A 27097-nucleotide genomic window follows, 5' to 3' on the forward strand; every position below is an offset into this window, starting at 1 on the left:
ATATGCAGGAGGTTGCAGACATTTTAATGCAAGTGTTGAAGGAAAAGAACAAAAATACTCCCACACACACACACATAAAAAGTCAAGAGTTGCAGTCTTAGATATATTTAATAAATTAAAGCCAAGGTACAAAAAAAACCAAGTACATTTCATACCTCCCTCCCCTCCACCTACAAGTCGTTCTTTATTAAACTGTGACAAACATTGTTCATTTCCTCGCCTCAGAGTAAGAGCGAAACACCGACAGAGGATCGGCGTTCAACGTCACAGTTCATATCAGACTCTGAAGCAGAACAGCTCACTCCAAAGCCGATTCATGCCTCGGATCTCACTCCACAAATCGCATCTCTACCCTACCTCGCCCCCACCCACCCCCTCCCCACAAAAACACATACATGCTACATGTCTGCAGGCACCGCGGATAAGACAGAAGGATTAGACTGAGATAAAGTTTTATCAGAGACCACAAAGTACATTTCAAATGCTGAGTGTTATTAGGTGTCAGCTGGTCCTGCTGATTCACTAGACAGTGTATTTTACAGCCCTCGCATCACTTCACCAATAATGTCTCAGGCATATTAGATGAGCACAGAATGTCGGTTTCAAAAAAACTTTCTCAGCGGTCTTGCAATTTGTTACTGAACTCTCTAATCCTTCTCGGTCCTCTCCAAGGCAGTGACCCAGGTGGGTAAAAGGATTCTGGGTAGCTTGTTTGCAAGCAGTTCGTTAAGAGCAGTAGTTGGTGTCAATAACAGATAGACGGATGAATCTCAGCAATGATTTTCCACATGAAAAGGAGGTTTAATAGATGGGTGTGGTTGCTGGTGAGCAGCATAGGTGAAATATTTGGCCGTGCATGGTCAGTTTTAATGAAGAGAGTAAGCTGAATAAGAGTGGTATGAAGATACGAATGGATGACTGGGCTCTTTCTTTAAAAAACCGGCAGAAATTATGCATGTGAACTGTAGGTCTGATATAAGTGCACTAAACAAGTGGAAAAAGATATAATCTGTGCAGACACACGCGCACACATTCATGCACAACCTCTCATACATACAGGTATGAACACACGCATACACTCAAATACACATAAGTGTTCAGCAATAACTGTTAATATGCACAAGTTGATTAATATTTTTGCACAATTACAGTGACTAAGCAGTCCACCGTCAGGATTATTATTCCCTCCCAGCAGTCTGTTCCCTTCTTCATTTACATCTTGGGCCGCGTTCTCTTCCAGCAACTACAATTTATTTTCCTTTCATTTTGTTACTGTAGGCAGCCCTGCTTCACCTAAGGGACCACTGCATTACCCACTATCTACAAACCTGAGGAGACTGCAATATGACTGGGTGGAATCATATGTACATGAGGTACAGCCCTGTACACAATGGGCAGGGCAAGACTGACCAAGTTAATGTGGTCTTCAGCTTTCTGTCTCCATATAAATCCCATAAAAGGCATTTATTTAAAAACAAAACACAAAAATGAAAAGATCCATGATAATTTGGCAAATGCAGAGACCACAAGGGGCATGAGTAGGACTAAATATTATATCGACGTCAGTCTTCCTGCAGAATCCCCCGCCCCTCCCCTTAAGATTGGTCCTTTTCTCCTTTCTTCATAGCAGCAGCAGGACTGAAAACCACTGTCTTAATATATGTGCATACATATACATTTATATAATTAATTTGATTCATTTTGAAAATAATGTTAAGTAGCTACGTACGATACCACTACCATTTCATATGGATGCTAATCACCAGGAAACAATCTAGGAACCACAGGAAGATCTAGAAAGGCAGAACAAGACAGAGAGAAAAGGAGATGTGTGGCAGCACTTCTCCTCAAAGCTTGACTTAACAAAAGACCTTTAAGTAAGAGAAGAGAGGCAAGTGGGCGAGAGAAACAATCAAGGTTATAACAAAAAAAAGAAAAAAGAAATCATGGCCTCTCTAGAGCCATGGATTTAATGTTTGTCCATTAATCCAATGGCGCGTCTGCACTGGAATGGTTTCATGTCTTGTTCTGCAGCGGGTTCGGTTACATTACAATCATTTCATGATATCTTCGCTGAAGGGGTTCAAGAGAACTGTGTAGTTGTGGCATCCAGCTGTTTTGCACTGAAGACAGGTCATGGTTAGGTAAAAGTTCAAGGGTAGAGTTTCAGTACTCAGCGGCGTACTCTGTACCATGGAGACCTCTGCACAGTAGCGTAAACTCCTTCACTATATCCTTCACCCTCCTCTTGTTCACTCGCTCTCTGTTTAACAATAGAGAAGAAAAGAAGGCAGAAAAGAAACAATTATAAAGTATATGTAAATTGCTCCTTGGGCTGCTTCCTTCTTTGTGTGCAAACATGTGTTTAAAGCATAATCAGTGAAGTCTCATATTTTACAAACATTTGTCTCCAAACTTAGAGCAGAACTCTGGTTTGTTTTCCCCCTTGGTGCCGTTCCTTTGTGTAGCTGTGACACAGTAATCGCGCTCGGGTGCAGACAAAAACAACCGCACTGAGACACTTTGGAGGAGGTAGTTTTGTGTGGTTCGTTTATGGTGTGAATGTGATTTGATCTCAATCTGAACAAACTACCAGGAGTAAATTTCCAGTTTGAGCAAAAAACGTCCTGTAGGCATGTATGCCGTGTATTCTGGGAAGTAACAAGGTCCAATATACGTGCTGTGGTCTGTACGGGCTAGCAACTGTGAACTTAACTTAAATCTCCAACAGTTCAGAACACAGCATCCATATTTACTGTTGTTGCTCACACTCCAGACATATCTAGCCAATGATCATACTGAACAGTCTCGCGTGGTTTGTAGTGACGAATTATCACAGTGAACACGTTATAAGTTTACAAACTCAGAGTAAATGACCAACAGATGTGACAATGCCTCAAGTAATGGTAATTTAATGGTCGGGCATGGCACAGCAATAAGCATTTCACCTCATGTCATACTGTGTATGGATGTGTTATGTGACAAAAAAAAATTTGAATTTTACTTGAAATTTGAAGTATGCCACCTCTTTTTTCTGGAATAATCTACAGAAGGACCTGAAACTGTCAGAGTTGGTGGTGATGCAGAACAGTCCTCTTGGTCAATGTGATGTTACTTGTTCTTAAAGTGTTATCGCATATGATGTGAGTCTCACACTCCCTCGATTTTACTGTGTGTTTCTGTATTTGTTTCATATGTTAAATCTCAGTGAGACCAAATAAAAAGGATGACATTATGGATGTGTGTGTCCAGTGGTGTTACCTGAGTATCTGGTGTGAAAAGTTGTCTTTCTGCTCAGCTGTGATCCGTGATGATGGGAATCCTGGAGGTTGCAGCGCCTCTTTCAACCACACGGCGAGAAGAGAGAAGCAGTGCTTGTTCAGACAAAACAGCACATCTGCAAACTGGTCCATCAGACTCCGAGACGCCCCACCTCCAATGCCCTGGGGAGAGCAGAGGAGGCAAATTACATCAGGGACTTAATTGCAGTAAATGAGGAAGAAGAGTTTGGAGTGTAATAACACAGCAAACTGCAGGATCACTGAAATGATGAAACATTTCTGTGGTGTGAATGTGGTGCTTCTCACCTCCAGAACGGCCTGTACCAACAGCTTGCCGTCCTCCTGCACCACTCTGGCTAATGGAGGCACGTCTGAGCAGTGGGGTAATAGTTCAGTCTAAGACAGGAACACAGAGAGAATCATCAAATTTAAAGACAAATGACTCACTTCTGAACACACTCGTATAGTTTAAGCTCTGTGTGTGTGTGTGTGTGTGTGTGTGTGTGTGTGTGTGTGTGTGTGTGTGTGTGTGTGTGTGTGTGTGTGTGTGCGCACTTACAAAGAACAAGCACGTTGACTTGACAGTCGGAGCCTCAGGAAATTTGAGTGACAGAACTCCTAGAAGTGGGAGACAGAAACTACTGAAGGCTGGTGTCAAACATTTACAATTTGTACTTTGTACTGACAAGCACACATTCACAGAAACTGTAGCAAAACACACAACAGTGTGTATGGTTGTCTAAATCATGTGCAAACTTACCGCAGTGGAACACTGCTTTCACGTCGAGGCTCTCAGACAAGAACAAATCGGGCTTCCGTTTGAGGGCCTAAAAGCAGATAAAGGAATTAAACAGAGTATGTTTTTGCCGGCCCGACCCAATCGGTACTGCTTCACCACATTCCACTGCATAAGATCCTTCAAATTTCTGGTATCAACAATACCCGCTAAGCCTGGTAGTCAGATCTGACAGCAACACGGGCAAGGAGCCAGATCTGCCTACCAGGCTGCAATACTCTCTCTCCGTCTGTTTAGGAAGAACTATATGCAAACTCATACAGAGATCCTCCAATGCAGAAGTCGGCAGGTGTAACAAACAAATTGCACAAAATCAAACTTTGAAATCATTTGAAAACTTAAGTCAAACTAAAAGCAATGGTGGTTTTGGGCTCGTTTCTTGAACTCAATTGTATTCCAAACATTACATTCCTTGTTTTTGGTTGACTGGATTGAATATGCAACAGAAGTGTGTAAGTAATTAACATGTGCAGATAAAGAGAAAGACAACTCATCTCATAATAATGAACTCATTCAGGATGGAGGAGAGGAGAGAGGGAGAGAGGGAAAGGGAGAGATGAAGGTCAGATCTATCCAAAGATAGAAAACAAAGGAAGAAGAATGAAGACGAAAGACAAAAATATAAAACGGGAGAGCCATCAGCCAATTTGTCTGAACTGATTAATATTAGTTGAATATTAATTCATTTGGGCTTTGATTGGCTCTGGGCTGGAATGACTTCAGAGGAGGACTCAGCTCAGAGACTAATCAGTCACCTGAGACCACAATGCTGATACTCATACTGTTGCATCATCCTTCCCATGAGCGGCGCATCAACTAAAATATTTCCTCTGAGGTTCTGAGTTTGTGGATTTATTTTTTCCAGATGAGGAAATCTACCCTGGTGTTGACTTTAGGGAAAATGGTTAAAGACATAATACGATTTAAGTGTGTCAGGTGGTGGATTTTATTGCAAAATGACTTCAAACAAGTCCTCTTGATCTTTTGTTATAAAGTAGTAACTGGTTAAGGGTTTACATGGCATGTGTCATGAGAATTTAAGACATCAGAGGGTATAAAACCCTTCCAAAAAACCCAGGGTCATTTTAAAAATGCCCTGTTATCTTACTGAAACAAGACTGGTTATGTGATGATGGTAACTTGGCAGTGAGAAGAGAAAATCCTGCATATTTGCAAGAGGCCATAAAAAAAAATGTTTTATTAGCTGATTACCTGAATATAACCTGAACTTACAAAATAAGGATTTTGGTTGTTTGTCCTTACTGTACTGGGCACACTGCACAGATAAAGCTCATTTCTACAGGGCAAATAAAAACTCTACATGAGTACAGCGCTATGTTTTTGTGGTGAGGAGACTGTTAGAATCAAAAGCGTTTGAGGAGAGACAAACGTCCCGTTTTCAAACATTCCCCTCGTGTGTTACATTCCACTGCCTTGCCTATGTAACAAAGAACAGAAAAGGGTATATTTATATAGAGAGAGAAGAGGACAGAGAAACAGGTCGGAACTAGAAAAAGAGAAAGAGAGAGAAACCCAAAGTGAATGAAATAAGAAACCAAAAACACACCTGAGCTTGGAGTTGCATAAATGAATCAACAATATCAGGATGATCCCTGGGTCCTAAAATATAATAAAGATGAAACTTAAGAAATCATAAGAGAATAAGAATAATATACAAACAGCAACTTAATAGATTCAACAGTCATGTGGAAATAAAAGAGAACTCAAAAATATTTCATTGAAATAATTCACACGTGAGTAAGGAACGAAGGGGAGAAGGGGGGGAGGGGCATATGAAGCTTTGGCAGAGTCTTGGAAGAAGAGACCAACCAAAAACAAAACACAGGCAGAAGACAAAGACATGGGTCTGTTTGGAGAGAGAAACGGAAAGAAGTAACGAGAGAAAAAGAACAAACCTAAAAGAACAAAAGTGTGTTTGGAGTGGGAACCCAGGAGGCACCTCTGTTACTGTTACAGCTTGGAGGAGGAAAAAACAAGGAGAAAAAAAAAAAAAAAAAAAGGCACCAAACCAGAATGAACCCTCTTTTATCTCCTCCTCATGAGGCGCCGCCGACATCAACACCATCAAATAGCAAGCAAAGCATTTCCTCTCATTTAAACGAGCACCTCAGAGGTGAAGGTTACTGTAAAGGGTCCATTCAGCACTAGTCAATAACATCCCCATTGGTTCAAATGAGAGCCCACAGCATCAATAGGAATCACATTTAACATTAAGGACAGCTTCACTTATCACGACCTCCCTTTATGCTGGACACAGACTACAAGGCTCTGAAAACATATGATGCAGAGTTAAACACACATCTCTTGTAAAAGCGGAAGAATCCACATTGAAATTTTTGACTTTCGGGATCAATCCAATAGCGAAAGGTTGACGTTGGAGGGACTCCAACTTTTTCTTTTTTCTGGATAAAAGAAAACAGATGTAGTGAGCGCCCAGCTTTGGCTGTTCCCAGACTCCAAACATAGTTTCCTGCTCGATACCCTCCTCCAGCCCACTACCACACAGGAACACTTCCGAGACAATTCAGGATTATTCAAAAGGTTTGTGACAGTGAGCCTGACTAATTCTTGGACAACAGTGGTTGCAGTCGTATGGAGCAAGCCCTCCCTGCTATGTTATATGTCAACTGAAAAAAGCTAGTCTTTTTGCTGTGACTGTATCCAGTACTAATACTACTGCAGGACACCTGCTCAGAAAACAAGAGTTTAGAGGAGGGAGGAGAGGCAGCCATTACTTAATCAGTCAAAACAGGAAAAGGGGGAGAAGAAAAGGGGACAACACAAAGGGAAGGGGAGTATCAGACAGACTTGGCAACAATACTCAAAGCCATGTTTAATGAAAGAGGAGATATCGACTCGGAGATGTCCATTTATGTCAAATATTTAACAAGCACTCTAGCCCCCGGGTTACGCATATGAGGAAACTTTTCCTCAATTAAATACTTACATTGGTTTGTAAATGTAAAAGACAAATAAATGTAATAAATAAATTCCCCTATTGAACAGAATCATGACAACATCTCAACTGTTACAAGATAGTAGCAGATGGCAATAATCTGAAAATGACTTGAATCATAAGTGGAAAAAAAGGTCTGCTTTTATGACTCTCTGTCAACACACCAAGCAGACAGACAACTTTGTGGCTCCACTCACATTATTGAGTAATTAGAGTGAATGTCTAAAGGTCGACCGTGGAGTCCGATGACCTGTAACCTTTTTTGTTGTTTTCTTTTTTATGCTCCCAGGCTCACCTGTTAGCAAAATCTACTATGTTGCACAAGTATTCTTAGCAGGAAGCATCAATGGGCATGAAATAAAACCACCTCTGCTAAACCAAATCAAAAAGTGTCAAATCAAATATGACTAGAAACATGTACTCAAAAAAGGAGCATGTGCACATTCAGGCAATTTTTTTTTTTTTTTTAGGTGCCTGACAAAAAAACCCCCAAAATAAATCACAATATGTTGTGAAAATTATACGTCCACGATTTAAAGGTCTACCTCTGCAGAATGTAAAGGAAAGATTAACTAACTATTAAATTGGAGCCAAATAATGTGCAGCTTTTCTGCCTTTTTCAGAAAAAAACCTACCTGATTTTAACAGAAACCGTTTATATTACTGACACTCCCGCCCCTGCAGGACCCCCTACCTTGCTGGAAGATGGACAGTGTTACCGAAGTAACCAGCTCAAACAGAGCCTTGATGGGTGGGAAGTGGTCTGTCTCACTGGCAAAGATATGCACCATCTGAAACAGCAGGGCCTCACATTAAAAACTATTTTTACTTACACATAAAAAACTGGGTTACTCAAAGGAAAACAGGCTGCAGTATGAAGAAAGGACTTTAAACAGGCAACAAACTAACCAGATAATTACTGACTACCAGACACTTTATTAGGTAGGCCTCACTAGTATTGAGCTCGGCCCCCTTTTTCTGTCAGAACTGCTTTAATTAATTGTGGCATAGATTAAACAAGGTGCTGGAAACATTCCTCAGAGATTTTGGTTCATATTCATGACATTTTTGTGAGACTGTTTTATAAATTTTATGTTCAGTTTCTCATTCTTTGCCGACAGGAGTGATGCCTGGTGTGACCTGCTGCTGCAAACGCTCATCTGCTTCAAGGTTCAATGTGTTCTGCTTTCAGAGATGTTCTTCAGACCTTGCTTGTAACAAGTGGTAATTTGAGTTGCCTTGCTATCAGCTTGAAGCAGTCCAGCAATTCCCATCTGACCTGAGGCATCAACAAGGCATTTGGACTATTCTCTGAAAACCTCAGAGACAGTTGTGTGGCAAAAATCCCAGTAGATCAGCAGTTTTTGAAATACTCGCACCAGCTTGTCCACACCAGAATCAAAGCCACTTAGATCAGCTTTTTACCCCTTATTCTGATGCTCAGTTTGAACTTCAGCAGGTCATGTTGATCATGTCCACTTGCTTAAACTGACTGAGCTGCTGACATGATAGCTGATTAGATATTTGTGTTAATGAGCAGCTGAACAGGTGTACCGAACAAAGTGGCTGGGGACTGGAGGGATTTTTTAGATTCATTTTAGAAGGCAAGCACATATTCTTCTATTTTCTTTCTTTACTGTTACCCAGTGGAGAGATAAAAACAAGCTTTGTATTATTACTTTTAATTCCTCCAGTATTTCTGGATTTTTCTTATCTGTGGAAATTGGCATAATTGACACTTGTTTAGTAAGTAGACATTCACACGTTCAACTGGACTTGCATTTGAGTTTTAAAAGAAACGGGGAAAAAAAAAAAAAAAAAAAAAAAAAAAAAGGAAGAAAAAAGAAAAATCAGGTTTCTTCTGCAGAAACCTTCCTGCTTAGGCTACAAACTTTAACTTAAAACATATGCTGTGAAGCTGCAAATAATAAAACATCTGACTAAATACCGTCTGTAAATAAATACACCAGACCTTTTTCTGTGGAGTAAAAACCTAACACATTTATTTGACATTATAAATAGCACTAAACTGTCAGTAACTGCTTTTAATAGGTTCATAGTGTTCTTGCTTAACCTCCTGAAGGAAAATGTAATCAGTAATAAAAGCGTGTTTCAGTTATGTGGCAACATAAATCCTACTAGAAAGTCTGGTGATGAATAAATACTAAAACTCTGGATCATGATTTTCAATGTTATTTAGCATTCTCATTAACCTTGGACTTGCTGGCACATAGCTCTGTAACTCCTACACTACCACTTTTAACAAAGCTTTAGAGCTTTAAAAGCAAATGAAAAGATACTCATATACGTCTAAATCTCTGACCAAAATGTGTGTGTACCTGTCGGGTGAGGTCAAGGGCTGAAGCCTGCGGAATGGTACTGTACATCTGCCCAAGCATCTCACTTAGCTGAGAAACCATGGGAGCAAAGTCATGAAGGAGAGTTTTCACTGACTTCTCAAAGATGGCACACACCGCCTGAGGGATATTACAGGATTAGTTACATAAAATATAGACAAAATATAAAGGCATGCATTGCACATCTTAACAACTCACCTCTACAACCTGTGAGTCGTTGAGCCACTTGCTGAGTACCGTCTGTATGAGAGCAAAAACTTGTTGCAAAACAACCACGACCTGAAACACACAGACATCATTAACCATAATCTGCTGACATCTGTGAGTCCATATAGTGCGGCTATGATTGTTATTGTTATAAATAGAAGTATAAATCCCCAGTCATGAGTTTATTCAGTGACATCCTGATGTGTTCAGTGACGGAGACAGCACGGGGTTGGGTTGTAGAGAATTAAAGTCAAACGGCTGCAAGGGCTATGCATCTCACTGCTTTCCATGTCTACTTAACTAGAGTGTGTCATGCTATAAAGCTGTAAAATGGTACACTCTCTGTGTTTATATTAGCTCAAATCTGACAAATACAGATTCAGCTCATTGATGACAGCCATAGAAACTGTTCATTCACGCAACACTTCTAATTAAAGTGACGACTGTGTGCTGTGACTGACCGGGTTTGGTCCTGGTGGAGGTGGGGCTGTTTTGACAGGTGGTGCTGAGCCATCCGCTGACTCGTCATCCTGCTTGCTAATGTCGAGCGTAGTGAATAGGTTGGACAGCAGCCCCAGGATGTGGATGATTGCTAACTTATTAGAAGGATTAGGCTGAAGGAACAACAAAAAAAGAAAAACAGATTACTTCTAATTGGAAATTTGCTCATTTACAACCTAATGCCGGGACCCAGACTGACTAAGAGCATTAGTGTCAGCCTTGAAATCTATAACTGCTTAATTATTTAAGACACAAACAAATCTTGAAAACTAAGACATGTTGGCACAATTAAAACTGCTTATTCTATTGGCAATTGTAAGAATGATTCAAAGGTATCAACAATTCAAGGCGGTAAGAAGTGAAGTGTAAATAATAAAATAAAAACAAATGAAATTTGACACTAAATAATCTATTCAGTAATAATAAACTCAATGTTACGGTTAGGTTAAATTTGTTCTTTCATATTTATATCTTTACAATTAAATTGTTAAATTATCATATTTTCAATTACAATTTCAAGTGAAAAAAAATAATTAATTAAAAAAATTTTTTGTCTTGTTGTCATACCACTTTTCTTAAAGGCATCATCACACCCACCCATGCAAACACACTTAGCACAAACACAAACACACCATCACAGGTAAAAACATTAGTAGGAGTTTCACAGGCAGTGGTTAATAATTGCCATTTTTTGTGGAGATGTAACAACCAAATTGCAACAAAGAGAACAAACATGTAGTTGCCACACCCTCTAAGAGCCACATCTTTTATGTCTCCTTCAAATCCATTGACAGTCCCATGCTAATCCTGCAACAACTGCAGCTGAACTACAGTTCATGGACAAATGCTTCTCAACAGCCCCCAAGTGCCTCCATCAGTTATTTATTCCCCCATCACATGTCATGGTCATTCACCCCTGACGTAATGCAACCCGAAGGTCTCCCCACTAGGTGCCACTATTTGTCCGGCACCAGACACCACCTGATTTCCTAGTCTGATGTAATGCCGATACATCAAAAAGCAAGACAGAAAACAATAAGAGGGGGAGGAAACGAGGATGGGTAAGACATGGTTTGACTGTGTGTGCGTATTTTGTGAAGGATGGGAGGTGAGACAGGGCCAGAGACAGACACAGAAATGAAAAGCTTCATCTAAACTGACATCTCTATTCAGCCCATCCAGGGTCTGTACTGATAAAAACAAACAAAACCACACACAAAAACAAGCGATCAGGAGAAAACCTGTTCTGTTCCACAAACAGTAAATATCAGACTATTTTTAGACAGGAACAGCTCTATATTTGTACTATCCAGTATGACAGTTTATTGGATGTAACATTTAAACAGAGTCATGAATTTTCTTTTGCCTGACTGTTTGCTCACAAGCATGACCTACTGTAAGTACATTGGTGTAGGCAATTTTATTTTCCCAACTCTGCTTTTATCCTGTGGATGTTTCCATGAGTAAGAGAAAGGGTGTCTTTGCTACTTCCATGTGAGTCACTAGCCCATGGTGCAGGGTCAAATCCAATCTGGTCCCGCAGAGATATGTTCCACTGCAGTGACACCACACAGACACAAGGCCTGTTCCTATTGGCCAGAATCCAACTGTGCCTGCGCTCTGTTTGTGTGTGCCGTTTCACGTTGGTTTGTATACGTACCGTCTCATCTGCTAGTTTCTCCAGTTGCTGAATGTAGGGGGTTATGAGAGAGTGAAGGTTTCTTAAGATGTCTTCCACGGGGAGAGCAGAGAGCAGAAAGCCAAGAGCCTGCATGAGCCACATACACTGACTTGTCTGCAAGAGGAAGGAATCGCAGGTTTAGCTTTAGTTTAAGCAAGCTTTAAATCATCACAAAGATCTATACAGACATAGCTAACAGATTGTTGCACAACACATAATCTTCAGACTACAGGCTGCAAACATGTCACATAATCCTTTCACAGCTTTTCTCATTTAATTGTCACTTCTAAACTGAGTGCCAGGACACAGACAGAAACAGAGACTGAATGTGACACGGTAAATACTGACCTTGTGTATCTGCTTGATAAGCACCTCCTTGATGGAAAAAAAAGAGAGAGAGAAAGAAGGCTGTATGATTTTGAGAGCTCAACAAAAACATCTCAAAATAGCAATAAAAAAGTAATCCAAAATAATCCAACTGAAGTCAGTTCAAAGTGTACTTATTTCTGGAAAACAAGAACATTACCAAAATCTGCAACACCTTAGCTTCCAAAAACGAAGAAGGAAGCAGTTAGATTATCAACTTCTTAAATCCTGGAACAATTTGGAAGAAAGTACACAAGCGTATAATATCCACACACCTGTGAGACAGCGACTATGTTTGTCGCATATGGGGGTAGGTCATATTTGCACTCCCTACAGATTTTCTTGAGGGTTGACACTGAAGACACAGAAAGGTCTGGGTTTCCTAAAGCTTGTAGCACCAAGGGAAGGACACTGCTAAGCATCACTGGGTGGTCTGCCAACCATTCAGCCAGAGCACCTAGAATTCAGATACAGATCAACAAACTATTTGTGTGTTTTTTCTGTATGCACCACAACTGTCTAGTCACATGAATTACCATTATTTACATTTGATATTCATTTTATTATCTTTATTGTCTTACCTATTGTGAACATCACTGTGTCTGCTAACTGGACGTTGTTGATGTTGATTCTGGGGATGAGACCTATCAAGCCTGGGATAACGTCAGAGTAATTCACATCTATCGTCTCTGCTATGGACTGGAAGCCATACAGCAAAGCTTCTGTGTGCTGAAGGAGGAAGAAGAAGCGTATCAATGTATTTGTGTACAAAATAAGAAAGGTGACGCAATTATAATAGCTTAAGGAATGGATTAAAAGAAGAAGAAGAAGAAGAAGTAATAAATAAATAAAATATTGGAAAGAAAAAATAATTCAAAACTGAAATCAAAATGTTTTTCGTGTTTTTTGTTTTTGTGATTACACATTTCGCTTTTACGTCTATTTAGGTTATATAAGTCTACAGGTGCTAGCCTCAAAAAAGAATTATATCTGGCATGACACATTTTCAGTCCAGGCTCTTTTGCAACACTGAAAGAAACTGAAAATAGCTTAGATTACTTCTTTGCTTGTTTATGTGTCTATGTCTCACCCACCTGCCATGATGTAGGCTGCTCTGCATTAGTCAACAATCTTCCCAGTTTGTCATACAGGTTACTCAGCAGCTCAGATCCCAGCATTTCATACACATACATGAGTGTGTCTGAGATATCCACTCTGAAGGACAAACGTGCACAGACAGACATTTTAGGGGCACGGAGTCTAGAAACCTTATCCGTTGATCTGTTTACAAGACAGGTTTTGCCCTCTCAGCTGTCAGTTCAGTGAGAGTCTATTAGAGGAATACATGCTCATTTGTTGACCAATCATCCTGTCAGTGAGTAATTTCTGAAACTCTTAGACCATCACCGAAACACTTGCACACAACAGCAGTGGCACAAACGGGCTTGTACAATAGACTGAGACAGATCCATGCATACAAATGCGCAAACACAAAAGCAAACAAACACACCTGTAGATTCGGAACTGCTCTTTTTCATCTGAGGACCAGGATGCATACTCCTGATCAGAGGGGAACTGGGCTTTGTGCAGCAGGACATCCACCAGCTGGAAATACACTGGCCTGTAGACCTGCAGATATACGGCCTGTTTGTCTGACTCAAATGACATGATCTCATCCTGAGAAGAAAGAGATAAAGAAGAATCAAATCGATGGTCTTTTACATAAAATGACTGAAATACTTCCAAGGTATCTGACTCACACAAAGTTCACAAAAAAACAAGAACTGATTTTGGTTAATAGTTTAAATTTTACAATAATAACACAATTACCCAAGCTCTGCAAATAGAAACCAACCATGAAACAGATAATATAGAAGACAAAACCCAATGACTTCAGAGCTGCAATTAATAATTTAAAAAATGAAGACAAAGACCTATGACAGCCCGAAGAAGAGTTTATTTGTGCAATATGAAGTGCAGAATGACTCATGTTCTCATGAAGTCTGTTAAAAGCAAGTGAATTGCAAGCTTTGTGATACTATGGAAGAGGTAGCAAAACTTAATGGAAGGGATGGTTTTGAATGCCCAGTAAAGACATGACTAGCAGAAACATCTAGACTTGCTGGGATTACCCATAAACACATTTTATATACTGTAAGAATCTAACCTTGAGGTACAGATCTGATTTGAACATCACTCACTTGTAACGTGTACCAAAAGGTGAGTGTGAGGGAGCTCGTTGTCTCATTGACTGGGTAGTGGCCGGGGATGCCTGTACAAAACATGATCATGTTGACTAAAGCCAAGAAGCTCTGCCAGTGATCCACCTGCTCCAACAGAGTCCTGGAGAGAGTGGGAGAGATGAGTGTAAAGGGAAAAAGAAAGAGATAGAAGAAAGGTGTGATTTGGCAAGTGCACAGTGAAGTTAGTACACATTTAAACTAGACTACTCCTCTCTTTAAACACAACACATAAAACGCTGACAGTGTAAAGACAGTTTAAAGCATGATTTATTTTATACAAACTGAGCTCAGTAAAAACCAAGATTTAATTGGGGTTTTTTTCCCCTCCAAAGTAGGGATGGGTATCGTTTAGGTTTTATCTGATACCAGTACCAAACCGGTACTTTTGAAACGGTGCCGGTGCTTAAACGGTGCTCGAACCGGTGCTTAAAGAATGGAGAACACAAAATTGGTCCAAAAACCTCATGTTCAGCTGTTTTTTTGTAAAAAGATAATGTTAGCCTTTTCTGCCGCTATAGGGGATTTATGGCATCACTCTTGGCTGGAAGCAGTGCTTAATCAATGGAAAAAAACACAAACTTCGTCCAAAAACCTCTCATGTTTAGCCGTTTTCCACTTTTTCTTTGGTCATTTTAGCCTTTTTGGCCAGGGTGAAGGGAGTATCTGCCATCAAACAAGAAGACAGCCGCATGTAACTACGACAGTGTTTGCTAGTTCACCTTATGTGCATTAATGTAATAACGTGGTTAGCCTACTCAACGTAAATTACACACGGACAACATTAAGCTACTCACGCAGAGAAGAATGGCTGCTGCTGCCATCATCATCCTTATCATTTCTGCTACACTGGCAGGGCTAGGGGCCAGGACTCTCCTCTTCGGGTTTTTGGGGTATGTTGCTAACTCCGGGTTCGATAACAGGCACCACACCCGCAGTAGATGTGCCCGGTGTGAGGTCTCGCAGCAAGCTATCAAATACTGTGCATTTCTCGGCTTTTAAAAAAGACGCTACACGTCGCCAGGTGTTTCATCAGATTCGAGGTGTTACCTCCTTTGCACAGTATCACCTTAAAGCACTTGTTGCAGGCTGTTGAGTTTGCATCTTTTGCTGTGAAGTACAGCCAGACTTTCACCGCTTTGCCTTGGGCATTTTTAATCTGTAGCTCTGCTCTAAAAGAACGTACGTACCTGGGCCCGCCTACTACGCTTGCAAAGGTAAAATGATTGGCTAGAATCCAAAGTGTATGACATTTCAGGAAAAAAAAAAAAGCACTGAAATAAAGCACCGAAATGTGCGTTGCTTTTCGGTCTGGTTACTACCGTTTATGTCAGAACCGGTGCCATTACCGGTACCCATCCCTACTCCAAAGTAGGAGGAAGTTTTTTTCCTCAATAACTTTGTAAAGACTTTGAAAAAGCATTGTTTTCGTGCAACTCTGCTGCACTGAAGACCCATGAAAATGGAAATTAGTCTGCTATTGTTGTAGCAGCTGTTTTCACACCCAGGAATTTATTTAAAAAAAAGAAAAGAAAAGAAAAGTGACGAGGTTATGTCTCAGCTGTCTCCATCTTTCCTTTCTGTTCCCTGTCTTTGTCAGAGATGCACGTCTGCGTGACAGCACCGAAACAGACACACAAAGCAGCCACTGAGGATAGGATGAGGCCTGTATATAAAGAATGAAGATGAAGCCTGGTCTTTGGCTCTGAAAATTCTGCAAGCTGCACCTTCCAGGTTGGGGTTGGGTGTGTTAGAATATGCGCAGTAACCAATCGGAAAATAAAAAGCAGTTCTCCAATTCAGTGCTTTGTATACACTAATACCCTCTTCTGCTCTTCATTCACTTTCTAGGCTGCTTAACCACCACAGCTTGCTTCTTCTCACTTTTTCAATTCCAATGCTGCTCTGGACTCTATATTAATATTAGAGTTATTTTTTAATTTTATTTTTGATCAAGATTCACTTTTAAATACCGTTTGTGTTGTTTGTCTTATCTAAATTGAACAAAGGTAAAGACCACTTCAAAAAATAAATAAATAACTCATATTTCCTGTAACCTATGAAGGTAGGTTAAGGTTGTGCCACTTTCAAAATTTCAAGGGCAAGTAATTTCTTGAAATATTAATAGCAACAATACTGACCAAGATCACTTTATTTTTAAGTGTTTATTATTATGTTTATGCTATAATAAACACACACCTGGAGTGGTTTTCTCCCAATGTGACGGCGATCCGGCAGATACCGTGGCAGGTTTCCATGTCTCCATTCTGAACAGCCTCTCTGAGCTGCTCCTGGAGTGCCAGCACTTGAGGGACCAGTTTCAACAAAGTGTTCACATATCTGCAACCCATAAACACAAACGAATAAAAATAACATCTACAATCAGTATTTGTGAGACTGCAAAGTTTAATAAAAATGATTAAAAAAAAAATACAGCAGATAAAACACAGGATGCAAGGCTAGGGACTCTCAACTGGTGTATATCAACCTGACTCACACTGCTCACAGCTAGGTTGATGTATTTATTGCTCCTTTCCAAGACAAGTGTTTATTTCAAATCAAATCTCAGTCCAAGTTAGTCCAACCTCTGATCTAGCACACCCACCGTAAAAATCCCACCAGAAAATCTATTCAGAGCTTCTTCTCACAGCTTCACTGCTGTCAAATTTGATTCTGTCCTCTTCCTGCTGTCTCAGCCATTTATAATTCCCTCACTCTGGCTAAAAGACACGTATGACGTGACACACGGCACCACACGCTCCCCTCACAGCTGCTCATGTGACGACATCATACAACATCAGTTCTCCTGTCGTCTTTAATGACAGCAAGAAAAAGAGTGACATTTGGAGATGAAGGGCTCCTGAATGTCAACTAGAAGATTATGTGCATGAGTGAATGCTATACATGTAAACCATATTACGTGTGTCCCACTGGGTTTTTGTGGCATGCAGCCTGTGCTTCATCTTTTACGAGAAAGTCAATACGGAGGTTGGTCCAGGTCGATGAATATTTATCAATGACGGAGCAAGGTTGTGGGACTATACCGGCATTTGGAAAAGCACACAAAATTATAAAAAAAAACAACAAATATTTCAACCTAATCAACTGTAGGTTAGATTAGAGCTCTAGAGAAGTACACTAAGGCCACAACTGACTATTATTTCCATTATCAGTATCTGCCAGTAATGTTTTTTTTAAATCTTTAAAACAACAACAACAAAAAAAAAAAAAACATCTATTTGACATATGCAAAAAAAGTCATCTTTAAATTTTGATAGCTACATGGATTTCCTGTCTATGTTGACTAATTAAATATTTCTCAGTGGTAATTTAACAGCAGCCACAGGAAAAGTGTCCAGACCCACCCGACCCCCCTTGAAATGTACCTCCTGTGTTGCACGTTAAATATATCCCTTGCTGCGGTCATAGAAAGGATTTATTATTTTAATTTCTTTAGGACCCTTTTATGAGTCAAGCTGATGGTTCTATGGTCCTGTATGAAGTCCAGCCCTCTATTAAGCTGCCCATGCTGATTCAGCCTTTTCTTGAGTGAGATCCACCCTGTAGTGAAGCACATGTGTATGAATATGGCCTCCATCTAATAATCTCATACCTGTACATCTATTGGCCTAGATCCTGTGTTCAGCTGTCTAAGTAATGCTATGAGTTGCACTGAGAACTGCACTTAACCTAACTGACTGTGCGAGCACGCGTGTGTGTACATGTGACCGGTAGACTGCACTCATGCACTCAGAAGATCATTCATTTTTAATAAGGTGCTTTGCAAATGCAGGTCATGCACTTTTAGCTCAGAAAAGGAAGGCTTGGTGTGCATGTCATGTGATTAAAAGGGAAGAATGAATTTGTATGCATTTCCCCACTTCCTTTACTTGAGATGACATTCTGGAGATTCCTCTGAGATAACCTGCTGCCATCTCCTCTCCGCTCGCTTATAGTTATCTCCTCTTCTCTTTAGCTCCTACCATGATGTTATACACTTTCTGCCTTTCTTGACTCCGCCTTCATTCTCTCCCTCTCATTCCAGCTCCCCCCCCCAAACATCCCTCTCCCCACCTCTGATCCCCTCTGCAATTACTGCAACACTCTGAGACAGGGGAAATGGGTTGCCTGGCAACAGGATGCAGCTGGACCAATAGCATCCCCCTAAATGAGTTGACTGTAATGTGTTTAAACAGAAAGAGAGAACAAGAGACAGGGAGGAGGGCTTAGTGCTGATGAGAGAGATGAGAAAGGGGAAAGGAAGAGCACAAAGAATCAGAGGTAGAGTGAGAGAAGCGATAAAATAGAATTAAAAAAGCGATTGTGAAGGATGGAAAAAAATGTGGGCTTTGACAGTATTTTAAGGGATAATGGAAAAACAGATTTATTCGTTTCCTTGTCTTTCATTCATTAATGAACAGATACTATTTTATGGAGTTACTTTAACCTTATGATTAAACAATGGACCAACAAAACCAGCGGCCACATGTGTCTCAGGAGACGCTTCTAATAAGACATGACTTCTGGGAGGAGCTGACAACCATGACATTAAAAAAAAGAAAAAAGGGGAACCAAAAAAAACAGAAAACAAAAAAAGAAAAAACAAAAACATAACTGAAAAAAAGGAAATCAGAAGGATAACATTTGTAACAGTCTATTCTAGGAGCCTGGAAATACTTATTTTATGCTGTGTGTGTCATGTTGAGACTGAAGATGTTCTACCTGTAACTCCACTGCCATTAATTGTCCTCCTACCATCTGCTAGGAATAATGTCAGGTTGTTTAAAACAAATTGTCAACAGTAACTTCACAGGTCCAACCCTCTGTCTGTGCAGCCGTGCAGAGGTATGGAGGATGAAGCCTTTTATCCTTCCACACATCTCACACCTTCCCTTGCCCTCCCCTGTCTCTTAGCATCCTTTCTTCTCTTTGCATCGCCCCATCGCCCCCTCCCTCTACATTTCTGTCTCTAAGGGGAGGGGTAATGGGTGCCTGCTATGTCTGAATCAACCGGGGCATGATGACATCTCTCCCCAGCTCTGTAACCATAGCAACGCCAGCCAACCGAGAAATGCCGCTCTCCTCCCCCTGGCTGTCAGATTGCCCTGTATCAATCCCTCCCTCCTTCCTTCCTTCTTTCCATCCCTCCCTTGTGCCCTTCCAGTGCCCACCCTGTCTGCTCTCAGCCCTAAGCTACTGATTTTTTCATCTCTCTCTTTCACCGTTTTCATTTTGTCTCCAGTGTATTTTCACCAGTTACTCACAACCTTTTGTGTAGCAGTATAGTTATCATGTCGTCTTATAGTTATAATCCCATTTTAATGGGTAAACATAAATGCACATTTACAAACATTTGTACACACCTTTGGGAGTCGGGTTGCGAGATGGCATTGACTATTGCCTCTACTGCTGTGTCGAAGAGCTCTGGGTCGGGAAGGGCACTAAAGCAGTCGTGCACCAGGCCTTCACTCTCGCTGAGGGGCACATCTAGCAGCACCCACGATGACAGGCAGCGTAGCACGCGAGCTTTCACGGCTCCCGGGCTGTCTGTCCGCCGCAGTAGTTGTTGCAGTAAGGGACACACTGACCCCCACTCCCGTCCCAGGGCTCCCCGAACCTAGAGTGAGAATGATAAAAAGGGTTAATACTGCTAAAGCTTTGTTTAGGTCTGGTATTTGCCTCTTTTATTTTGGTGGCAATAAAATACTTGGATACCATACTTTTTGGAATATAAACCATTGTTTTCTCACAAACATCTCTGTAGTTAAAAAATCCAGTCAAAAGAAAGAACTGTTGTTCAAAAACATTTAATAAAAGAAAGAAAGAAAGAAATGAGAGGTAGCTAAATTGCAAAAAATGTTAAAGCTTTCTTAGTCTTGTGTTGTCATATCATAGCATAAAATGAACTCTGGTTGAATACATGGGCTGCATAAAATACTACAAGAAGTCGCTACTGGTATGTGAGCCGTTTAAGTTTTTTAAATTTTCCACAACAAAAAAATCTTGTAAAGCACTATTAACACTCTGAAGATGCATGGACAGAGTAAAAGAGTTAAAAATTTAAAAAAATATTTAATATAGGGAAACCTGCAGTGGATGCAAAGATAGGAGAAAGGGGTGCCTGGAGAGATACCTGTCCTTTCCGGTACTGGGGCAGACGGCTGGTCTGGAACTCCTCAGGCAGGACAGTGAGCAGCTCTAGCAATGCAAGGCAGCGTGCCCGTCCGTCCACTCCTCCCCCGTCCTCCTGAAACACTCGCACCATCTCTGCCACTGCGCCAGGCCAGGCCTCAGGCATGGTATTGAGTGCCAGAGAGGCCAATGCCACACACAGCCTTGTGAGCACCATCTTGGAGCCAGAGGAGAAGCAGGCAATCTGGGAGAACAGCTGGCTCTTAAGAGACTCATACTGGTCTGTGGGGATATCTGACCAGTACCGAGAGATCTTGGTGTGAAGTGCACTAGCGCCAAAGTACTGGATCTCTGGAACCTGTGAACGAAGAAAAGATGGATGCAAATTACAGAAAATATCTTAGTTTCTTCTATCTATGTGTGTCTTTGTGAGAGTCTGTGTACCATGTACCTTTTCTGGGCTCAGGAGGGCCCAGCAAAACTGCCAGGCCTGAGGCGAGACCTGAGCCTGCATTAGCCATTTCTGGGCCAGATTCTTGTTTTCTATATTAGGGTCATAGTACAACTGGTGGAGTGCCTATGAAAAAGAAAAGAGAAGAATAATACTAAACAGTGAAACCAATCCATACAGTCTTGAACCATGAAGGATCTGAACAACTTTCTTGTGAGAAATGTTTGCAACTACACTCCACAGTCACAACAGTGGGTGTCCGCAAACAGACCTGCTGCGAATAGATGCATTCCTTTGAGCGCTTATATGCTGGAAAGGCCTTGATGCCTTGAGAAATGAGAATCTTTTCTCACTTGGCAACACATAAACACCAAATAGACAGGTTACCTCCAAAATCTGAAGAGTTGAGAAAGCAATGACCTGAAAACAGGACTCTATGAAATGTAGCTCTGAGTAATTTGAGTACTTGAGTGCAGAGAGAGCCAAAGGAAAAAAAAAGATAAGTGATGAGTGTGAGAGAGGGTAATACAAGAAAATAAAATGCAGTGTTAATTAAACGGACACCTCTAATCCTGACAATGCTAGACAAAATACGGAGGCACTACTCTGCAAAAAATGCCTTTCTATTTCCTTCTCTCTGTCTCGCACACAAGCGCACTAGCACACATACATGCTCACTGAACTGAAACAGCTGGCTGCCAGCACATAGTGTCTCAGGGAAGCAAAAAAAAATCTATTCAGTGAGCTTTTGATCCTTGTCTTTTACCCCTGAAGCCTGCTCACATCACTTCCTCCACCACCAGTCATGCTCTCCTCTTTTCTCTCTGACAGTTCATCTCTCTATTTTTCTTCCTCGAGCCTTAACTGCCCATCTGGTTTCTTCCCATGCCTCTGTTCCTCACATTTCTTCTAGGATTTACATTTTACCCCAAAATATAATGTTGTAGAAAAGGGAAGGTTTAACAATACAGCAAAAAAACATGACAGGTTACAAAGGACAACAATACAACTAAAGCTGAAAGCTGAAAAAAAGACTATCAATACAAAGTCAATACTGACTAGAGGCAGAGTTTCAGGTGATGTTCTCTAAATGTCTGTCATCCTCCACTGCAATTATCTGTCTCCACTCACTATACTACTCTGAACACGGCTGCTGGCTGTTAATGAGCTGACTGTTTGCACAGTCAGGTAGCATCTGTACATAGCTGTACAGGTGCTATAGCAAGAGCTATAGGAGCCATATGTATGGTAAGGGGCCTTTACTTATTCTTAGCTCATACTTAACATCTATCTTCAGTTTCAGAGAAACATAAGTGATAACAGGCTATGAAACCTCTTTTTTTTTTTAAACAACATATACCACGATTGAGGACTGTTGACACATGGAGAGAAACTAAGCCTGATAAATTGTAGGGAAAATAAGGACAACGGTTTACTGCTGCTTTTGTGCTAACCTTTAACTATAATTCAACCTGCATTACTGTTAACAACTTATAAATTGAGGGGTGTGAACTATGTTTCACTTCAAGTGTAGCATGCTAGAAAATATGAGAACCACTGATGTAGAAAAACCTCCATGGCAAAATGTATGAAAAATGAATGTTGTGCTGTGATTTGGCAGGATCTTTGCAATTTGGCCCCAACTATAACTGGATTTTTAGGATATTTATCATTTTTAGAGAGAGGAAAAATAATTTCAATATTAATATAGATCAGCTAATCCATCCATTTGTGATGTATACCTATCGGCAGTATTTTCCTGGAAACATTACCTGGGAAGCATATATGGAAAATAGGCAATGTTTCCCATATACTCAGTTATTTGTGGCATCTCAGTTATTTGCGAGATGCCACAAATAACTGACCAGCTTTCTTCTAATGATGTTGTGTTTTTTTAAACCATTTAAATCTCATTTTATTGATGATTAGCACTGAGTGTAATCATTTCACTCAGCACCTTGTTGTCCTTTTCACATGATCGTATACAAACACTAGCAACAGACCCATCTAGGAGTAGCTCTGCTTCTCTGTGCTCATTATCTGAATAAAATATGATAATTCAGGGGAGGATTGCAGTTTGCTTTACTACTAGAGAAAAGTGTCTGACTTCACAAATCTCACAATCAACACAAATATTTATGTGCGAATTTGCCCAAAACTACTGGATTCAGGTAAAACTGAAAACACACCACTCTTCAATAAAGTTAACAGAAGCAAGAGTGCAAGGAGCCTGGTACCAGGGACAGCTATTAGTTAAAGTTATAATACAATAAGGTTTATGAAGTTACTAGGGTATACATAACTGAGAGCGAACTGCTCATCCAAGAGGAAAATGTTAATGCAAATCTGAATACCGGTAGATGAATATTCAGGTCCAGCTTTAACTCATATACCAATTAAGACATAGATCAAACATAAAAATATTAGATGTATAAAAAACGGTTTAGTCAGTTCCACTGTGCCATTGATGTAATTCGAGTCATAAACAGCAGCTTTTAACTCCACTGTGTGATCGCAGACTTCTCCTTATTTAATCCTGAACAGCGCTGTGTCTGAGCTGCTCTGTCCTTCCGAGGTTTATTATCAAAGCACACCATGCTAAACAGTCTGCTCAGTTTGCTTCTTTAATCTGCTGACAAAGAACCACTGCTCGTCTTTTCCTATAAATCACACGAGACAACTCAAAAATCTCAAACAACTGTATTGTCTACTGTTAACTGGTTCTTAAAACAAGAAGAAAAGAAGAAAACCCACATCCTTAAAAACACCGGCCCTCAATTTTACTTGCAGTTGATAGAGGTAGTTGTATCTACAGATGGTCGCAAAATGCCTGAACCTCCTGGCTTCAGCTGAGGAAGCCGAGCTCTTGGCAGACACTGTCAAAGGTCATTAGCCTCCTCACCACTGTAGGAAGGGAAAGGGCGTGTAGGTAAAAAAAACAAAACAAAAAAAAAAAAAAAACATGCCTCCATCAGACAGATTCACTATCTAGCTGAATCCTCACTACCAAAACAAATAGCTATAATACTTCACCTATAATTTACTAAATACCAAATATGAAGCAAATCCAGGAGGTGAGAGCCATTACAAATTAAAAATGATCTTATTAAAATAACAAAACGTGCATAGCAGCAGATTTGGACTAATAGAGGCAGGCAGATCTAAAATAAAGGCAGTCTTTTTATTTTTATTTTTTTACTAAAGAAATCTCTCTTCCCCAGCATGCTTTTAAGGCATAAAAGCAGGAACCCCCCACACACATACTTTGGAAATATCTTTGCACACTGTGTTCACACACAGCAGGTCAGGTTCAGTGTATTTTCAAGCCATCTGTCCACAAGTGTCACTGTAGCAGCTACGGTTGTGTATGCAGAAGGCATGATCACATCACTGACCCATGATAACACTGCGAGAGTCAGAGACATGCAGACGAATGATGATTAATGAGGGAACAAAGAACAATAGTTTGTGTGCGCGGGTGGCTGTTGACAGCATACAGCCAAGATAGAAATTAAGAATACTATGTTGCCAAGAGTGATTATATCTCAGTCACATGAACACTAAAAAAATCTCTTGTACCAAATGTCTCCATATGCAGTCCCTTGTTCCATAAACCATTTATTTTCCTGAAAAGTTTCAGAGGACTGCTGAGGTGTAGATACTGAATTGAGGATAATAATATTTATTTACTATAGAAATGCATCTATCTGATATTTAGAGCTGACGTTAGTTAACAGACATGACAACTGAAAAAACCCCATAAGTGTGCTTTTCCTGTTGACTTCACTCTCTGTGATTTGTGCTAATGTTCGGTGTAACTGTGATCAACTTCATTAATATTATTTTACTTCATCTAACTAAAGGTGCGTCCCATGATTCAGTTCTAAGATTGTTGCCATTTATCTTAGATATAAACAACCATAATACTGTCACAGTACCACCCACCCAAGGATTTGGCCACAAGGATGTGAAGGGTATGGGTCTGAAGTAGGGCTGTTCGATATAACGATATATATCGGATGACCATATAAAAACGTCTATCGTTTCATTTTACGCTATCGTTTGTTTCGTGGTGTCGCAAAATAAACTCTTTACGGCAATATTTTTTTCATCCTTTTGATGGTCACTGTAGTGGCTATATTAATTTCTTAAAGTTCTCTCTTTCTCTTATATTTAATATAACCACACTACAGACGGACAAGCGCCTGTTTTTATGCGTTGTGGTTAGCAACAACGACAGTAACAGCATCGCATGTCCGCTTGTTTATGTTCCACATAAACCTTTCACAATAAAGCTCAAGATCCTGTTGAGACTTTTCAAAATAAACTGAAGCACATGAAAGAGCAGATTATTTACAGATGAGAAGTAAAAAAAAGAGCCGCCAGGTGCTAAAAAATAAACCTTACACTCAAACGTTAGAACAGGCTGTTCCCCACAGCACGCAGTGTAATAAATACAAAGAAAACGGCGGCTGTTACAACTTATGTCTAAAAATGTATAGTTTCATGCATCTGTAAAAACACTCGACTCCAGCTACATGACGCGCAGCTGGAAACACTTCCCGCAAGTCGAGCTGCCCGAGATTCACAGAATTTACAGAAAATTATACATTTTTGTGATTTATATCGTTATCGGACGATAGAATTCTTATATCGGGATATGAGATTTTGGTCATATCGCACAGCCCTAGTCTGAAGGGCCTCCAGGCATACTAAATTGCCCTTCATGAAATGACAGGAGCAGGTGTGAGATGATGGGTTTTCAAGAAGAGGATACTCAAGCACCTACAGGCTTCACTTCCCTCTTTTTTTGTTTATTTGGAATATGATTACTTTTATGTCTCATCACCCAAGTGTTGAACTGTCTGCGGGGTGAGGAACCACAACTCAAGACTGAATGGAGTGCATAAGCTGGCCCAAATCTTCGGAGTAAAGATTGGGCGAGTGGAAGCCATGTATTCTGGACTTTACAGGGATCGTCATTTCGCCTAGTGAGCCTACGTGTCATCGAGGTAAGGTCAGCCTTCTTTGCATGCCGGTGGCCCCTAGAGAAATGTGAAATGTTTGACGACCATTAAAATATCACTAAAGCAAAGTTTCATTTTTATGCAGATGATACTGTGATCCACTCCTCTGCACCTACTCCTAATCAGGCTCTCTGTCAGCTACAATCAGTTTGTAAAACATTGCAGCACAACTCTGTGTGTGTGTGAACTCAAACGTACTAAACCTTTCAGCTCTGAGAGTGAGTTAGTATCACAGAAGTACTTATGAATTACAATTGATAACTTTAAAAAGGGTATCTAAATTGAAGCATCTGGTAAAAAAAATAGAAATTTTCTGTCACTGTTGATTAAAACATTATGTTAATTTTGTAAATTATGGTTATTATTAGAGTCAAGAAACAACACTACCCAGGGAAGGTTTTTTGGCCAACAATTGGCCCAATAACAAGCTGCGAGAAAGCGCGGTGTTCTTAGTTTCACAGTCAGATTCTCCTGTTCTTTGTTTCAAAATACCAAGATGGTGAGGGTGAGAACGCTTAACTTGTATCTTTACATGACAGGAGCTAATTAACCAATTATTAATGTCTAGACTTAAACATTAAAAAAAAGATTCCCAGTCTCTTTCTCACAGTGAGTAATTCAGGTTATTCATTTAATACTGGCATTGGATTAGCACAAGAAGATATATAAAACTCTTACACTCTCACTACTGAAAAACTATTTAATACATCATGTGTAATTTCTCAGTGACAGATTTTAGGGTGCTGCTATGTTCTATAATATGTTAGCTGGCTGGGTGAATAGTCTCCTCAGCCTTTAAATGTGATAAAACTTCTTAAACCTGCACCTGCTACTACATAGATCTCATCCTGAAATTACCTACAGTTACTGAATGACAGAGGTGCTTTACCAGCTGAGAGGCAGGGAGCTAAACCATACTAAATGGACCTTGACAGTCTCCTGTGCACAGCATCCTGTGTGGGGTGATTACAGATAGTTACGGTAACAGAAAGTCACCCTGTTAAAGTTCCCTTGAGCAAGAATTGGGCCGATCCAGTGCAGTGTTGGGCTTCTTTCCTGTGGTACAGCAGTATTTTGTCTC

The 27097-nt window shown here is 40.4% G+C and overlaps 1 protein-coding gene across 2 annotated transcripts in view; it reads right to left on the reverse strand.

Annotated features, from left to right (window-relative positions):
* Positions 1-89: 89 nt before the first annotated feature.
* LOC120738762 (importin-13-like) overlaps positions 90-27097 on the reverse strand; it is a 29728-nt gene continuing 2720 nt past the window's right edge. The window contains exons 3-23 of one of the 2 annotated variants that reach the window (XM_040040195.1): positions 20990-21115; positions 20540-20896; positions 19770-20023; positions 16606-16746; positions 14368-14509; positions 13677-13843; positions 13261-13381; positions 12748-12895; positions 12442-12623; positions 12149-12175; positions 11780-11914; positions 10080-10232; positions 9610-9690; positions 9394-9531; positions 7749-7845; positions 5645-5697; positions 4042-4108; positions 3841-3899; positions 3588-3677; positions 3262-3443; positions 90-2263 (exon numbers count right to left, since the gene is read on the reverse strand). In XM_040040195.1, the coding sequence (XP_039896129.1) occupies positions 2167-2263; positions 3262-3443; positions 3588-3677; positions 3841-3899; positions 4042-4108; positions 5645-5697; positions 7749-7845; positions 9394-9531; positions 9610-9690; positions 10080-10232; positions 11780-11914; positions 12149-12175; positions 12442-12623; positions 12748-12895; positions 13261-13381; positions 13677-13843; positions 14368-14509; positions 16606-16746; positions 19770-20023; positions 20540-20896; positions 20990-21115 (2817 nt within the window). In that variant the 3' untranslated portion in view covers positions 90-2166. Of the gene's footprint in view, positions 2264-3261; positions 3444-3587; positions 3678-3840; positions 3900-4041; positions 4109-5644; positions 5698-7748; positions 7846-9393; positions 9532-9609; positions 9691-10079; positions 10233-11779; positions 11915-12148; positions 12176-12441; positions 12624-12747; positions 12896-13260; positions 13382-13676; positions 13844-14367; positions 14510-16605; positions 16747-19769; positions 20024-20539; positions 20897-20989; positions 21116-27097 lie in introns of those variants that run through there. The other variant, XR_005697050.1, reaches the window with a different exon arrangement.

The sequence above is a fragment of the Simochromis diagramma genome, unplaced genomic scaffold (assembly GCF_900408965.1).
Source record: "Simochromis diagramma unplaced genomic scaffold, fSimDia1.1 OVJJ01000026.1, whole genome shotgun sequence".
Lineage (NCBI taxonomy): Eukaryota > Metazoa > Chordata > Actinopteri > Cichliformes > Cichlidae > Simochromis > Simochromis diagramma.